The sequence below is a fragment of the Fusarium phalaenopsidis genome (assembly GCF_050370095.1).
Source record: "Fusarium phalaenopsidis strain FUZ10S chromosome Unknown contig_32292, whole genome shotgun sequence".
Taxonomy (NCBI): domain Eukaryota; kingdom Fungi; phylum Ascomycota; class Sordariomycetes; order Hypocreales; family Nectriaceae; genus Fusarium; species Fusarium phalaenopsidis.
In genome coordinates this window covers 565,129-581,585 of record NW_028145410.1, presented here as the reverse complement: position 1 = coordinate 581,585, position 16,457 = coordinate 565,129, and the positions used below count along the sequence as shown (strand labels likewise).

Sequence of the window (16,457 nt, the reverse complement as noted above, 5' to 3'; positions counted from 1 at the left end):
TGATATAAGATGCTGACGAGAGGATAGCATTGCGTCAAGGTATTTTATAGTATTTAAACTCTATGATTACATCACCCGGGCATAGGCGACAACGTCCAAAGTCATGATCTCATCACTCGTAATTGGCGATTGTTCGGCCATGCCTAGAGCGATTCGATACACCAACACAGTCGTGAGGTCATCCACTGCAATGGTCAACCTCTCCTTTTCTCCCCCGCGCCATCACCGCAAGCGTGAATTGGGAGCCAGCCACGTGCATCATCGATCACCCCGTGGCCCGGGGTGACATGGAATGATGAAACTCCTTCCAGAGTACCTATGATGGGACTGGGTTATGAAATAGTAATAGATGCGATGGAGCTCCTCTTCAAGAGGGCAATTGGGAAAGCGTCTGTCTCAAATGGCCCAACTCAGTGATACCGTTAGGTATTGTTTATTTTCCCTGGTAGCCTTAGATCCTTAATCTCAAAGAACATGTTCGAAAGTAGGGTTAAACTAAAAATATCTTGTTCATTCTCTTTCTCCCTTGTGAGGGCGCACTTCTAGTTTACATTCCCGGGTAGATATTGTCAAATCAACCGCTCCAGCCGCAGCATAAAATCGACCACAATGTTGTCAAAGATACCGGATTCTCAGTCGTACCTTCACTCCTCCCGAAAGTGCCATAGTTCTGTACACGCATGTACCTAGGTCTGACGGCCCTATGCGCCTCTTCGAGGGCCAGCCAGCCCCTGCCCATCTCAGAATCATCTTCGTCCAGTGTGGTCGCATTTGTATTCAACACGGGCATTGGGCCTCGAGGTGAGAGCTGCTCAGTCTGGTCTTTCTGTGAATGTTCTTTAAGCACCTTCTTCAGCGTGCCAGCGTCACGTTGAGTATTGAGGAGAAAGATATCTTCCAGTATTTGCCTTGCCGTCATGGACTCGCCTAACCTCTGGTCCGTAACAGTTATGGTCAAACTGGCCTTGCGTGAAATAAATAGGGTGAGGAGATCTAACCACGCAGGGGTTTGGGTCGTCAGCGAGTCGCCATCGAAGAGAGCACGGTTCCTGGCTAGATATAAAACAAGTTTTGCCCAAGGGGAAACATCTTTGTGGACTTCGTTTGGCGATGCGCCGTGCTCGAGCAGTACCTTGCACATGCGGCATCGGGTATCGTTGTGAGGTTCGTCAATCAGCGAAGAGACCGCGTAGTCAAGGAGCGGCCGTCCTTTTTTTGCATTAACCAGGCCAGCATTCTGCTGTAGAATGGACCGGACATAGTTGTAAACTCCCCTCTGAATGCAGAAAGATAGAAAGGTATCATCTTCACGGTCCGAACTGTTTTCGCCACTCCCATGGAGCAAACTCTCCGTGCTCCAGTGGTAGTCTGAAGTATCGTACTTTTTTTGGTGCTCCCCCATCATTGAATCCAATTGGTGTAGGATGAATTGAACTTGGCTGGTATGCTTTCTCTCTGTAATCGATGCATATCTCATGGCAACTTGTGTTGATTGCCATACACCTAGCGATGGGCTTGTTTTGAAGTGCGGTAGGGTAAACTGAATTTGAAATACGTAGGAACGAACCAAGCTGAGGCTAGGAGAGAATTTATCGTCCTTGATGGCGTCTTGAATCATGACACGAACATCAGGACGCTCCAAGAAGTCCCGAAGCGTCCTGTGAATGTATGACACGGTATGATTCTCGTACGGTTTCCGATGAGCGCCGTTCACCTCTAACAATCCCATGCATCTTGACTTGAGTCGATTATCGGTTTTCCGACACAGAGAATTTATAAAACCTTTGCTGGAATCGACTGAGTCGTTTTGGACGAAAAGCTTGTGGTTCTTCCTGTCCGCCAGCGCCAGCGTTGTGATACTCATCACGCCCCCTGACCACTCGTCACCTCCTGTCTCGGTCATGGCAAGTTCCTGGCTCTGTCTTGCGGTGCGCAGAATCTCAAAGAACATGGCAGCCTCCTCCAGGTAGAATGGTGGGTCAATCGTCTTCAGCATGTGAGAGTAGAGGTCCTCCAGGCCGCGCGGTAGACACCGGAGCCTTTTTGCAACGTCCTCAAAGTCGTCATCGAGATCCAGACCCTTGATAAGTGAGTTCAGGAGCAGCTTGACCCAGAGGAACACGCCATTTGCCGTCGCGACAATCTCCTTGATCACCTTTGTCGCTTCGCTTGGTTGTCCTGCGCAGAGGGCAGTCCAATTTTCATTTGCGCTGAGTCGATCCTCAACGTACACAAAGATGTCGTGCTTTGTGAGATCCTGAAGCCTCAAGGTCGGGCAAGATTTGAAGACGTTTTCGATCTGGAGCCATGGCCGGCTAGATACACAGATTTTGACATGTGAATGGGCCCCGACCTTGACCAGGAACCGTGCCATTGCAGCGTGATCACCCTGGTACTCGTCCAACCCGTCAATGAACAAGCAGAGTCTTTGATGAGATGTTGACTTTATCAGTCTCTCAAAAGCGTCCTCTAACTTTCCGACTGTCCAACTGATATTGGGAGTATGCTGTTTGAAAACTTGGCAGCGGGATACGTCATCGTATGCGCATGGCAGTATCGTTTGAAGCTGATCGGGGTGTTTCGATAGATATTGGTGCAAAATGGATCGAAAGATGCCCAATAAAGACCGCTGTTCGGGTGTACCGCTGTTCCAGAAGAAGAATGAGAATACTTCAAGATCATGTCCGGATGCCCAACGACCAAGAAACTCATATGCCCGGCCGCTGTCGAGAATGTATCGTATCAGGGTAGACTTGCCACTGGCGGCCTTTCCGCTGAGCCAGTACACGCCATTCCCATGTTGTAGCCACTGAGGGAAACTGCTCCAAGCCGTCTCATCGGACTTGTCTGCTTTGAAAATCCATTCGAATGTGGAGCGATGTGCTTCAGCGACTTCCTCATACCGCTGTGAGATGCTCGCAAAGCGAAGACATTTTAGTAGCACCCGCTGAACAGCGGCCTCAATCTCCCGGCTGGATGGTATTCGCTCATCGATTCTGGCGATAGCTTGTACGAGTGATGACTCGGTCTTTTCCCATAGAGCGTCGACTCGGGACCTAATTTCCTCAGCGAAAATATCCCGGTTCTCAAGTATTTTTTGGACCAGGTCTTGATTTGACTTCTGAAGTGCTTGGAACCTGTAGTCATCCAGGACGGAAGATGTGGCTTGTGCCTTTCTAATGCGTGCGTCAATTGGAATGTCAAAAGTTCCGTCTTCCAAGAAGGACTCACTGCACAACTGACAGGATGTGGAGCTCCAGCTGGCCTCTCAAATCAGACAATGTTTGCAAAGCCTTTGCAGCTTCATCATTCTTCCACACCGCTCTGAGCGCCTGGCGTAGAGTCTTCAGTTTCCGACGCTTCACTTCGTCTGCCTTCTGACCCGGAACAAACCCAGACGACGAACCAGCTTGGCTGGATTGTTGGTGTTGAATTTTCAGCTGCTTGTCACGAACGTGATCCAGGGAACGCAGAATTTCTTCCGTTGCCTTGACGCACTTCTCCGAGATCCGAATCAGCTCTTCACCGTCCTCCCCCGAAGGAAAGGACTGGATGTTGTTCTTGGCGAATCTGCTCAAGCCCTCGGCTTTATGACGGAGCTCGAAGCAGTCGCGCTCGACGTTGGTATTTTCGGCTGTCAAGCCGCTTGTTGAGTTGTGGATTTCGCGCACCGTCTTTAGTAGACTGCCACCAAACTGGATGACACCCAAGATGCTCGCCGCTGCTGATATGGAGGCCAGAGGGTCCATCGATCAGGCATCGAATTAACAGAGCAAGTGCTCTATTGGTTGAAGTGCGTTGTGGAAGTGACAAACGTCTCCTTTGCCAACTTAAGGCGGCAGGTTGGTCGAAAAAAAAAAACCACCGCTGGCATTGACGCCAGGAATGTATGGGGAGGCGGTGACGAGTTCGTTGACCCATCTGGTGGGTGCGGAATATAAACTGATGGTCTAATGTATCCTGCAATTGCTCAGCCCCGCTGAAGGGGCTGAGCTGGATAGCCACATGTCGGGGCTCTGCCTTGGAGACAGCCCACAGAAGATAGATAACTGAGGCTACTGGTTTACATATAACGAAGAAAAATACAAAATAGAGATATATTAAATTGAAAAATATTATAAGTGTGATTTATCTATACAAAGTATGTCTATATCAATTCTAATTTCTCTTAATGTAAATAAAACATCAAGTATCAAACTATGAGGTCAATCCACCAGCAAGATTTCGGCAAGTCTCTATTTTAGGTACAAAGTAGAGAACGAGCTACGGCCCTCCTGTCAGTTATTCTCATTCAAGGGATGAAACACCTCTATAAATCTTGGTAGGCTTCTGTGGCGATGACATTTGGATGCTCCCTGTCGATGCAACTCGCCGTGAAGCAGATGACTCCTCGCTTCAAACAGGTCAAACTGGAGTGTGGCTTAGGCAGGGAATGCTCGGTGATCTCTGCCTCTTCCCTGCGCTGTGTGGTGTGGGCCTCGTATTCCGTGTGTCCTTGCATAACGCAGAGGCTCTGCAATTGGCCGACTTTACAGTCATGGACATGGTTGGTGGGCTGGGTGCAAGGCAGATTTGGAGTTTGCTGCCTTTAAGGTCTTCAAACGGTTGGACAGGAGCAAGAAGGGGGGATGATAGTCCTGTGACCCCTAATTTAATCACAATGCCAGCCGCAGCACAGGTCATCTGGATTGCCGTACTATCCGTTGCGTCTATATATTGCCTTGTTGTCCCCCGCGGCCATTGTTTTGCATTGCCGTGTTATCCGTCACAACTAGAAAGCTGAACAAATTCCGTATCGGTGGCTCAGCTGTTCTCTGTTAACTGAAATGATCGGCTGCTGCCTAGATATCATAAATGAATACCATCTTAAGATCGACGACATTTTGACATAACCCGGCCTGCTCAGCCACCCTGAGATGGGTATATAAAGGCCGTCAACAAAGACGTGAACTTCGCTCTTGCAACATCACATCACATCATGGAGCCCTACCATTTTACAATTGATCAACTCTACCGTGACTGGCGATATGCCGTCGAGAAGGACTTTGTCACTGCTGATGGCAAGCCTTTTCCTTATGCCCAAGGTGGTCACTTGCAATGGGGCAACGAAGATAGAAAGCTTTCTTTGAGTGGAAAGCCGCGAGATGCGTGTCTTAGTGGTGACGGCAAGCGGGCAGTAATCGTTGTGGACATGAGAATTCAAGTCATCGATACGGAGACTTGGGAGACCGTTACTGTTCTCAAAGGCCACACGCGCCCCGTAGACGGCCTTGCTTTCAAGCCAAACCACAGCAACATTCTTGTTTCGTCTGAAGGAACAGAGGCTGATCAGATCAGTCGTGACGCTGAGCCGACAATCATTGTTTGGGATATCGACAAAGCTAAAAAGGCTCAGCGCTTGGAAGAGTCTGATTTGCACGTCGCTTCCAAGGCCGCTATAGATGTCGTAGCCGCCAAGTTGGAGGGTCTAGGCCTGGAGCTGAAGGATCCTGGGCAACCAGAGCTTGAAACAGCTCTGGTGTCTGAGATCGACCGAGTCATGGCAAAGCAAAACGTCTCAGACAACATTCGCATTTGCGGTCGTCTCCAATTCGGTCATCAGCCCGAGATCTTCAATCCATCCGGGACTCAGATGGTGTATTCGCCTGGATATGCCCCAGAATCTGACGAGACTGTTCCCTGGGACGTTGTGATTTGCTCAACGGAGGACTTTAAACCTCTCTTGACTCTGAAAGGTCATACCGATGACATCAAGTGGGCTGGCTGGAGCCCTGATGAAACACTTCTGGCAACTGTCTCATTCGATAAGACGATTCGCATGTGGGATGCTGCTCATGGTCATCAACTTCACTGTTTCGAAACAGACCGCTATAATTGGGCCGGCGCCTTTAGCCCCGATTCGCAGTATTTCGTCGCCACAGACGGGTTTGGCATCATTCGTGTCTATGCGCTTCATGCGGACGAGACATTGTATTGGCAATTCCAAGCTGAGGGCCCAAAGGTGTGGAGGCCCTCGGTCGCCTGGCACCCAAACGGGACGCTGATAGCCGTTGGTGGGAAGAGGGACGGCGAGATCCTTCTCCTGGATATCGTCAAGAAAGAGGTCATCCAGAGGCGGCTGCTTTCGTGCAGAGACGCCAGGATTGAAGGCGAGACGCCTTTGATGATACCAGGACGCTTCGTAGGTGTAAACGAGATCAAGTTTGCTGACGGAGGGAACAAGCTCGTGGTGTGGGTGAGTGGCGATGGCAGCATCGAGGTGTTTGACTTACTTCAGGAGGCCAAATGGAGGTTTGCAAGAGGCGGCACCGAGGATGTGCTAGAGGCTGAGAGTTGGAGGGATGAGAATGGAAAGGTTACGAGTGAAGCGGGGTCTGGTATGTTGGTCTTGGAGGGAGAAGGGAAGTTGACTCTGGCCAGTGTTGACTTTGGTGGCGTTCGGCTTTGGACTGTGCCATTGGCGGATTGAAGGACAGGTGCCGCAAGCTCAGTAAGGGCTTGAAAGTGGACAAGACTGAATCAAGGAAGGAAGATGTTCGGGTGAACCTGGATGGAGGTTGGTGTCAAGAACTCTTTGGGCTTGTTCGTTTTCCAATCGTTCACTTGGTAAGACTTTCTGTCCTTTCCTTCCAAATGGGTTAACTCTTTTATGGCATCTGAGAATCAATTCATTCACTCGCAACTACGCACGTAGCTGAGGCAGCTTGAAAGTTCTTCCCCCTTTTAACTAGATCACTATCTAGCCTGTTGTTCTTAGAGTAATGTGCGGCTTTCTGTGTAGAGGTCAGACAGGACATCCTTTCAAGAGTTTGGTGACAGCTGCCTATAGAAAGTGAGACCCCCGACTTGAATTGTGGAGGGCACTGCCAGTTGTGAGTGGTAACACAACATGGTGTACTGCCACAGTCTTGGCGGTTCAGCAAGGGAGTCGGTTTTGAGAGACTAGCCAAGTTTAGAATCATGGGCTCCAAGATTTGAGGCTAGGGTTATCCGCAGACCGCTTTCTTGGGCACTCCCTACGATGGAATGCTTACCCTCCCACAGCCTGACTTACAAGACAGGATGGGATTCAGCTTAGTTGAGGTCTTGCATATTGGCCCGGATCGCAAATGGGAACTTGGTTTGGTTGGTTAGGCTCTCAACTATCTCTTCTCCTTGTGAGTTCGTTGAGAGAATTTGGTTATGATACTGTTATGTGTTTATCAGCGTGTTCTTTAATATTGCGCACGACGGAGACGTCATTGAAAACAAGAAAGAACAGTTCAGTTTTTAGAGCTGGGGCCTAGGAGAAATATTGTTGAAGAGTCAAGAAGATTTCTGCCCGTTCAGGCTGAGGAAACAACCTCTCCAATGCATGCCATCAGCCGCAACTGAGTACTGGCGTACACGGTATTCAGCTAATAAATCCTTATCACACCGAATGCATGAGATCAGGCTCTGTTGTTTCTGAGCTGGAGACCCGGGTATGTTGCCAAGTTGACTCTATTGGCCGCTTGGATATAGGTGGCTGATGAGGCTTATGCCACAGCGCTTCAGGCCGTGTCTTTTGTCTCTTGGGATACGTAAAAATAGGGTCAAAAGTGCACACTATGCCCCGTCACGCGCCGCTGCGCGTAGGGCCTCTTTCAGCCCATTCTTACTACGGAGAGAGTTGCCATGGATAGCTCGCTCAAGAGTCTCTCGGGGTTCGACTACTACGTAAATTCTCCGGAAACATGCCTAGGCATCGATCCGACCCTCATCGACCGCGCATAATGGGACATTCTCGGCTTGTTCTTTCTAGCTTGTCATTGCCGGTCCGAAGTCTAGGCTTCGAGTTGCCATTGCGTGATTTAATTACCAATTCTCAAAGTTGTCTACAGCCTGCTGCTGGTAGGAAGTGTTGGTGTGGCTATGTCTTGGCCTCCAGCCTGATTTCGAGGCTAAAGTTCTTAGAGAGCCCGGTCAGCAACCCTCCATTACGTATCAAATAACAGCACTGGTTTCTTCGTTCCGAATGCTCCAGCTGATTCTCTATAAAGGACAGGGTTCCTCCCCTTGTTAACATGTCCGGTTTCATGCCAACGCCGCATTACCGCCTTTGTCAGATATACCCTTTGAGACACCCACAATGCCTGCACTCGAGTACCGGCCACTTAACGCCCTCCCGCTAAGAGTCCAAAGTCAAGAAATCTCCTTTTCGAGTGGGTCACGCTCCTCACCTTGTGCCTAACCCCTCTTGTTGCCCATGTCCTTGTTGGTGTCCCCTCCCCAACCATTCTTAACGACAATCGACCAACTTGGTACCATCGGATCTGTCATTACAACCCAACCTCTATTCTCTGGCGCTACGCTTTAATCACTGATCGGAGAATCCGTGCTCAAGACTGGAGTAAATCCGACCTCGCCGCCACGAATGCTTTGTTCTGGACTGGCGAACGCTGGGATGGCTCAGAAGCCATGACCAAGTGCACTCACCAGCATTGTGTTCATCTGCCAGAGGACACTCGAGCTTCTTTCTTCTCAAGAGAAATGGTCAAGACCCTCATCGTCACATTCCAAGGGCTGCAGGCCATCACCCTCTTGTCAGGCGGGCTCACCGAGGGTGCTATCGGCTTCACAAAGTGGATGGCAGTCGACATCATCTTCTTCCCCATCGCTCTTATCGGCTTGCTGAGACTTTTCTGTTGCTTCTGGATTACCGACGACTTCTCATACCCTTCTCCCAACAATGTCTCATCGTGCCGCCGGTCGGGTAATTCCACTGATAGCTTCTCATGCTCGTGCCGCCAGCCGGATAGCTCTGGCCGGTCATTTGAGCGCTTCTCAGAAGAAAACCAGTCACTTCGATTCCTGCCTACCACCTTTTGGGGTAGCATCTTGTTTCGTTTCGTCTATGGTCTGTCTATACTCGAGCTGTTGGCCTTGGCCATCTGTTACGCAATATCGGGCGGTAACTACACGGCAACGACTTTTACTGTCTTACTCTTCTATCTTGTGTTTCTTGCAGCAACAACCATCATCTTTTTCATCTTTTTCGTCTGCAAGCATGATACAACGACTATTATACCCTGTATTTCAGAAACTTGGTATCAGATCTACACCGGGTGCATCATCAGTTTCGCGGTCGTTGCCATTGTCATCGCCTGCCTCGAGACCCGCAAGTCCCCGTGCGGCAAGTTCACCAGCGGCTACGGTCACGACGCCGACGTCAGGGCATGCCTGGGTTCAGTTGCGGATGCTATTCCGGTTAGCGAGGGCTTGGATGAGCCCTTTTTCGGGTTGGCTGCCTATGAGTTTACCAAGAAGAACAATGGCAGCTTCGTCAAGGTTGACGACAAGCAGCAAGTGGCCAATTTTACTGGGATGTGCCTTGGGAAGCTGGAGTTGTAAATACGGGGGTTTCAGATGTTTATTCTTATGCAATTGGGTACCTAGTCCAGCAACTTACCTTGTATGCACGCGCGAAATGGAGAGTTATTAGGAAGCAGCCTGGCAACTTGTTTCGTGGCGGTAAATTCTCTCAGTGAATAATATTACTCCTCTTCGTTGTAACAATTCTATCAAGTCAGACTAGTACCGGTTTTGCCTAGATGACAAAGTCCCTATGCAAGTACACATTGAAAGAAAAATGAAAGATACAGACATCCATCACTAATCTACAACAAGCCCGAGTACGTCGCCTAAGCCCAAGACCGATAGGTCTTTCCATACTTGGATTCCTGTGCCAAGAGCTTGATGAACTCTTCCGCAACCTTCTCCTCTGTGCTGTGTTAGCAATGACTACCAATGGGGGCAGTCTGGTATTGATGACTTACCAACTCGCTCAGACACATGCAGCTCGTCGAACCAGAAGAAACTCTCCCTGGCCTCCTTCTCAACTGGGCAGTCGAGGAATTCACCAATCTCGCAGTGCCTGTAGTGACCAGTGATATTGGCAGGGGCGTCGATGTACTCCTCAGGAGTCTTGAGCATGTGGGTCATCAGGCCATGGAGGTCGAAGAAGGAAAAAGTCGACCCGGGCCATCGCTTCTCGACGATAAGCTGAAAGGGTACACCGTACTGCAGCATCGCCTTGGCGCTGGTGAGGTACTCCATAAGTTTGTAGTTGTAATCGGTCATATTGTAAGCGGTCTTGTTGAGCCACGCTGGGTTGTCGAGTCTACCGCCGTCCTCGGGGATGAGGTAGGCCGGGGAGTGTTCTGCGGCAGGGGGTGTAATGGCGATAAAGTGACGGCCACCAGTCTCGTAGAGTGCGTCAAAGACGTCCAGACGCAGCTAACATACGAAGTGATGTTGGTGCCCCGGGCGTTAGAATCAGTCAAAAAGCCATTGGCAGTCAAGTCGTTTCCTCCAGTCAACACAGCATAGGCAGTGTTATCGGCCGTGCGCTTGCCATGAAGCTCATCAAACTCAAGATCAGCCTTGAAAGCTGGGACCTGCTCGTCCAGAACAGAGGGGAAGGGCTTTCCAGGAGTCAGGACAAACTGGCGCTCAACGATCTTCTTGGAACAAGTAGCACCACCAACGGCGTAGTTGAAGCTCTTGGCGCCAGTCTTGCGAGCCACCATTCGGGGCCACTTGTAGCCGCCGCTGGTCGTGGTGTTGCCATTTTCAGGGAGGATTGTTCCAGCAGGAGGTAGGCCTTGATGCTCGTAGATGTAGTTGAGGCGGTTTTCATCAGAGAAACTGTCGCCAAAGTTGACTAGGTTTTGGAGGTTCAGGCAAGAGGATGCCGCGAGGTGCGCCATGGTGGCGAAGAAAAGAACGGACTTCATGGTGAATAGCCGAGAGGAAGTTGAAAGAGAACGCTAAGGGCTGCTGATTGCTGGTAAGTTGCTTGTCTAACTTGAAGCGAAGTCTTGACTCTGCCTTTATACATGAAAAGAGGGTCTAGGATCATAGTTCAGCTGGCCAAAGTGGTAATTGGCACGGGTGGCGGTGTATCTAGGCAAGGACTGGCCAATTTACCCATCTGGTCAATGAGCGTCAGAAATGGATAGGAACTGGATTCAGATTGAATCAAGTTTTCAGCTCTCGACCAAGTCAGACGCAGCCAAGATCTTGGGGAAGTGGGCCAGTATTACGCCCAGCATTGGCTCTAGATGCAACTCTTGATATTTTTCCTAAAGCGGACAAGGCGGGATCCGCACATTGCAACATTGATCCTGACATGCCAAGAGTCAGCCCGTTTTCGGTCTTTGCCGATGGTTGCCCCTTGTAGGGCTGTGAAGCGACAGCATCCGTTACACCAACTTGACCAGTCTCCGTTGACCAAAGGTATACTCATCCTCAGCAGGCTGGTTCACATTCCATCTGAAAAAGCCCAGCCGTTGAAAAGCCCCTTGCTCATTCTCGTAGGTAGCGATACCCTCAACATAGTACAGCCGGAGTGGATCGCTCTTCTTCCTACCCGTGATGTCAATAGTTTTGTCTACAAGTATATAGTAGACACATGTAGCCGTGGTAGGAAGCTCGTTTACATCTAGGTCAAGGGTGATCCGGATGCCCCGGTCTTTCGACGAGTCGTGGCGGAATTGGTCTAAACTGCGACGGACGATATCGCACTCGGCCTCCAGATACACTTCATCTGGCTCAGAAGTGACGTGCAAAAGCGAGAAGCCTTTATATGGTCGCATGGAGGATATTCCATAGGAGTAAAAATTGATACGGCAGTCCAGACAACCCCAAGACCATGTTGGGGCTCTTCTGGATCTACTCGTGACAGGCTGGGAAGGGCCGGCTTGGGATCGTGACCAGAGAAGCTGTAATGGCAGACAAGCCATCCATGTGCCCGCAATATATGTCCTGTCCATAGTGGTTGACAAGTGCTTCGACTGTAGTAGTTCATTCGCTATGCCCTGCACAGCATGAAGTCGATCATCAGCCACAGTGAGCGACCGTGTAGTAAACTCGAAGAGCATGCCGCTCCACATTCCACCAAGGAACACTGGCAACATCCAGCCGTCTCCGCGGCTTTTGTGGTAAGTTTCAAACTCGTCGAAAAGCTTGGTTCCAAACGAGAACAGCTTCGGGCTCTTCTCTCGCTTGAGGTTGCCGAGGTTGAGGAACATTTCGTGCTGAGGCTTACAGTGACAATGCAAGTCGTAATCTGAAAAGATCAGGATACGCCGGGAGAGGACGGCTTCTTGGAAAGCCCAACCACGAGTCCGTAGGGGCAATGGGTGTGTATCAGCGGGAATACCCTCCGCCGCCAGAGTCACTCTACCAACTCGAGGCTGCTTCGGGAGGTAGATTGGCATTGTACATGAGTGTTTCGGCTTATTATCCTTGGCAATTTTGAGGAAACCGTCTGAAGCCTTTCGGGCATGTGCAGATGCGATGGTGACCACGGCATTCCGGTAGACTGTGCCCATTTTACCAATCTCGGATAGTTTATCTTCCGGGCTAACTTGGATGATACAGAGAGCATCAATCCAGAGGTATTGAATTCCAAGTCTCCTTGTCACGTAAACAGCGTCTTTGAGGGTCTGTGGGAGTCTATCAATCTCAACTCCAGATATCAGGGTCTGGATGTTGCTCTTGGTGGCGGTTAGAGGCTGAGGCCCGCCCCAGCAGTAACTCAGTACTGTGTACCTCTCAAATCTGCCGGCCGTCTGATCTTGCAAACGGACAATAGGACCAAGGCTAGGCTCAACGTCCAGAACACGGGTAGGAAGCTGAGATTTCTCAAGAAAAAGACATCTCTCATGACGTCCTCCTACACAATCATCAAGCCATATCTTTGCTTGTTGCATAATGTCACCGTCGAGGAAGTTGGTATGCGTAGTTCGATTAAAGAAGTACTTTGCTGCAGGATCGTCTTGTAACGTATGAGTATTATAAAGCTTCACGGCCGAATATACTTACCAAAAGGGGCCATGATTGCGATAGAGATCTGGCTGTCCCATGACCATCGTTCTTCCGGGGCTTTTGGCGGCTTCTCGTGATCAACGTACCCGCCATCTAGCCACACCCTATCGCCCAGACTATCGCGTAGACGTCTCTCCCATTCCTTGGTGGTATACCGTGTAAAGCCAGGCGGAGGGCTCTGCTTAGACCCCCGCGAGACAAACCAGACGTATCTATCTTTCTGCTTTTCAGAGTATTGGACCTGCTTTTCAGAGCCCAACTTGTGTCGGGGATGAAGAATGATCTCGCACAGCTGGCACCCTTGCTTGACGCTTTCTAGGAGCTGGTGCATATTGGAATGGCGATACCCGGGTAAGGTTCCCAAAGACTTTAGGCCCTCGGGAGTGCATAGCATGCCAACGCAAGCTTTACAGTACCCGGCCTTCCTAGCGGCGGATCTCGCAGAGCCAGGGTCCCAGGCCTGGAGAATGAAGTCCATGGCGGACACGTACAAGTTGGCGTGGTGTTAGTTTCAAAGGGGGAGGAACCGAACTCGATGATGGCAGGATAGTTTGGGAGGCCGTTAATGACTAGGTTCTAAAATTTGGTGATAAGCAATGAGAGTCTTTTAGCCAGGAGAGTCCTACTAACAATACATTATAGTAAGCGGGCTCTGGGCTCTCGGTGTCTGAATTTATGCAATGCGACGGGGACCTCGTGCATCAGGCTGAGACTTTGTTGCTGCCTGGATCGGAGGCTTGAGAACCGTCAGCCAGCAAACCAATAATCGATGCTTGAGCTCCAAGGTGAGGGTAATCATCGCTTGCTAGATTCGACCGTCCACCTGTCCGATTCATCTTCTAGTCCCTCGTTGATCCCCTGCCTTCGAATGCCACCATGGCGTCACTTGACGAGACAAAGAAGTCGATAGAAGAGCTCGGCTACTTTTACCAAGAGGATCCCGACGTGGGACAACGAGTTGATGCGATTTTTAAATAAATCGGGTACCGCTTCAGGAACAAACCCGGCTTGACATTCATCAAGACCAACATATTCGAAAATCAGGTACAACAGACCAACGCCATAGCCAAATATACTAACATACAGAAGAAAGTCCGGTCCACTGTTGAATCCCTCTTCCCGAAATCTTCCTTGGCCGCCATAAGGTCATTCGGACCAACTGATTACGACTGCTGCTAGATTAATCGGTTCCATCCAGAGCTCAGGGTCTTGATGGTCAACTTATGGGCGAGTGATTCGGTCGTCATGTTCCATGCTCGCTCCCATAACAATCACCTCATCGCCCAAGCGGCCCCAAATGGCTTGCTGATGATACCCCCAGAGAGTCTCGGTCTTCCTGTAATCTTCAGTAGGACTGTGGTAATGAAGAAGGGTGGCTTGTATGCATTCCTTCCCGGCCACTGACACATTTACTAACGAGCTGGAGGTCCATCATGGATGCCAGGACTGGGTTTAAGATATTTAAAGGCCGGACCATCACCTTCGCGTTTTTCATACCCGACGAGCTTCCATACTGGGCCAAGATGGGTATGCCAAAGGGTTGTGGACTTGAAGCGCTTGTCCAGCAGATGCAGGAGACAAGCGACCGTATCAATGTCAATTTTGAGTTTCAACATACCGACCAAGGCACCTCAAGTCCTAATAGAACCTGCAGGATGTGCGGTGGCACAGGCAGAAACGGCGTCTTCACCTGTGCCATCTGTGGAGGGAAGAAGTGATGGAAGTGGAGGTTTGGGGGCGATTGGAAACTGGTTAAGAGTGGAAGAGTCAGTTGGAAGTTCTTTAAACCTCTGCAGATAAAGTGAGCAATTTTCTCATGCACGCACTGCGTTGTGAATGCACCCATGTCCCCCCTCTGCAGTGCCTTCACCGATATAATGATACCTAGCAGGTGATCTCTCGCACTCTTACTGAACAATGAGCTGATGTGCTTGCTGATAGGCCAAATGCTGACTGAAATATTTACCCACGGCATGCACGCCGCCAACCCATCGTGCACAACATCTCCCTCACCTTTCCTCTTTCCACCCTCCGCGCATATGGACTACACCTGCGAAGATGGCTTCTACAATGGCTCCGACAGCGAGGCCATTTTTAGCCGAAGCACTTCTCGCTGGCAAATGATCCTCTCCAAGGCCAAGGCCACCAACACAATTCCCAGCTCGAGTCTGGATCTGACATAGTGTCCTGATCGCATCCCTTGTTTTCCTGAGAGGGTGCCAAGCGACTTTAGGTTCTTGAAGGGCTTCTCTACGTGGCTTGATTCAAGCTCTACATGCCCAGTCAAGGAACGGAGGGGGAGAGAGTGCAGGCTGTTTCTCACAAAACCTCACCCAACCATCTGCTCAATATCGCCTTCGTCAAACTTTCATGTATAGGAAGGAAAGACGAATAATGGTATTACTCTACTGACGCTAGGTTGGGCGTATACCATGGGTGCCAGTCTGGCGGAAAGACAAGATTTGTCAATAGAGCATCTGCCTCTGCCTGAAACATCCACACAACTTGCTTCTACTGTGCTCAACCTCGAGTACGCTTCGCCAAGTGAGCAGAGATGGTGGAAGGCCATCACAGCATCTGGACGAGGATGGACCGTGTCGGGGTCAAAACTGTCACCCTGGGCCACCATGGCTCAGGATTTGGATGTCAGTATTGCAGGTGATCCCGAAAGCGATCAGCGTCCACCAACGGCCCGGGAAGCAGCTCACTACCTATCACGGTTTTGCGAGGCTTATGATCTGGGCTCTCAGTGCTCAGCTGCTCTTGCTGCAGCTCTGACCATCCCACTCCATGCCAGTGTCAACTGTTTCAAGTTGGTCGAAATCCAATTGCCCAAACCGTCATTCAACACTTAATACGGATTTACAGGGTCGCCACAGCATCTTCCGGCTGAGTTTGACCTAATCGACTATTACATGACCTTGAGCATATGCCCATGGGTCTTGGGTCCGTGTCTTTGGAGAGTTTTTTTGGAGTCCAGACGTTTCATGCAACCGCGCTGGAGCCTGGGTACAGCCCATTTCTGACATGTTGGAGCCTATTATCCAAAACAACGACATGGAGTTGCTCGCCAGGGTCATGTCATTCAGTGCAATGTCGCCGCTATGGCTCGGACTTGCTATCTGTGGCCGCAGGACAATTATCAACTGCATTCTACCATCCTTGACCAAGCTACACAGTTATCCCTTTTCCCACCCATTTATCGACGCTGCGGTATGGACCGGTATGGCCCAGTCTTTCATGGATTTCGGGCTATCAGGCCCTTCTGCCGACGGTATGGCTCCAAGGGCAGACGTATGGCGTATGCGACACGACTTTTCACACCTCTACTCCCACGAGACCTTTTCCCACAGTCCGCCCTATGGATGGCCGCCTTTTGGAAGTATGCGACCTGAAGATATAGAGATTGAGATCCGTGGCCATCTATCTTGCTCGCACCAATGGAAATACTCTCATTGGACTTGGTCGCATAGCGGTGAAGCCGACACGGGCCTCTTCTCGAGGGGCATGCGGTTACATCATTCGCCTCAAGTCTTCGCAGTTGCTAAGGCAGAGGAAAAATTCAAGATCAGAGACGTTGAAGCAGCGCTGGATCTCGCGCACGG

The 16,457-nt window shown here is 50.3% G+C and overlaps 5 protein-coding genes across 5 annotated transcripts; 2 read left to right on the top strand and 3 right to left on the bottom strand.

The window, feature by feature from the left end:
• Positions 1-1,473: 1,473 nt before the first annotated feature.
• LRP88_04496 (uncharacterized protein) lies at positions 1,474-3,749 on the bottom strand (the record flags this gene model as incomplete). Its single annotated transcript, XM_083241068.1, has 4 exons — positions 1,474-1,503; positions 1,568-1,716; positions 1,783-3,176; positions 3,232-3,749. 4 exons carry the CDS (start codon positions 3,747-3,749, stop codon positions 1,474-1,476), a joined length of 2,091 nt encoding a protein of 696 aa, XP_083102216.1.
• Positions 3,750-4,978: 1,229 nt separating this feature from the next.
• On the top strand, positions 4,979-6,469 carry LRP88_04495 (WD40-repeat-containing domain protein; the record flags this gene model as incomplete). Its single annotated transcript, XM_083241067.1, has 1 exon — positions 4,979-6,469. The coding sequence occupies one exon, from the start codon at positions 4,979-4,981 to the stop codon at positions 6,467-6,469; it is 1,491 nt and encodes a 496-aa protein (XP_083102215.1).
• A 2,042-nt stretch (positions 6,470-8,511) lies between these two features.
• LRP88_04494 (uncharacterized protein) lies at positions 8,512-9,372 on the top strand (the record flags this gene model as incomplete). Its single annotated transcript, XM_083241066.1, has 1 exon — positions 8,512-9,372. One exon carries the CDS (start codon positions 8,512-8,514, stop codon positions 9,370-9,372), a length of 861 nt encoding a protein of 286 aa, XP_083102214.1.
• A 290-nt stretch (positions 9,373-9,662) lies between these two features.
• LRP88_04493 (uncharacterized protein) lies at positions 9,663-10,757 on the bottom strand (the record flags this gene model as incomplete). Its single annotated transcript, XM_083241065.1, has 3 exons — positions 9,663-9,742; positions 9,798-10,257; positions 10,344-10,757. The coding sequence occupies 3 exons, from the start codon at positions 10,755-10,757 to the stop codon at positions 9,663-9,665; spliced, it is 954 nt and encodes a 317-aa protein (XP_083102213.1).
• Positions 10,758-11,225: 468 nt separating this feature from the next.
• Positions 11,226-13,330, bottom strand: LRP88_04492 (HET domain-containing protein; the record flags this gene model as incomplete). Its single annotated transcript, XM_083241064.1, has 2 exons — positions 11,226-12,802; positions 12,850-13,330. The coding sequence occupies 2 exons, from the start codon at positions 13,328-13,330 to the stop codon at positions 11,226-11,228; spliced, it is 2,058 nt and encodes a 685-aa protein (XP_083102212.1).
• Between the last annotated feature and the right edge of the window lie 3,127 nt (positions 13,331-16,457).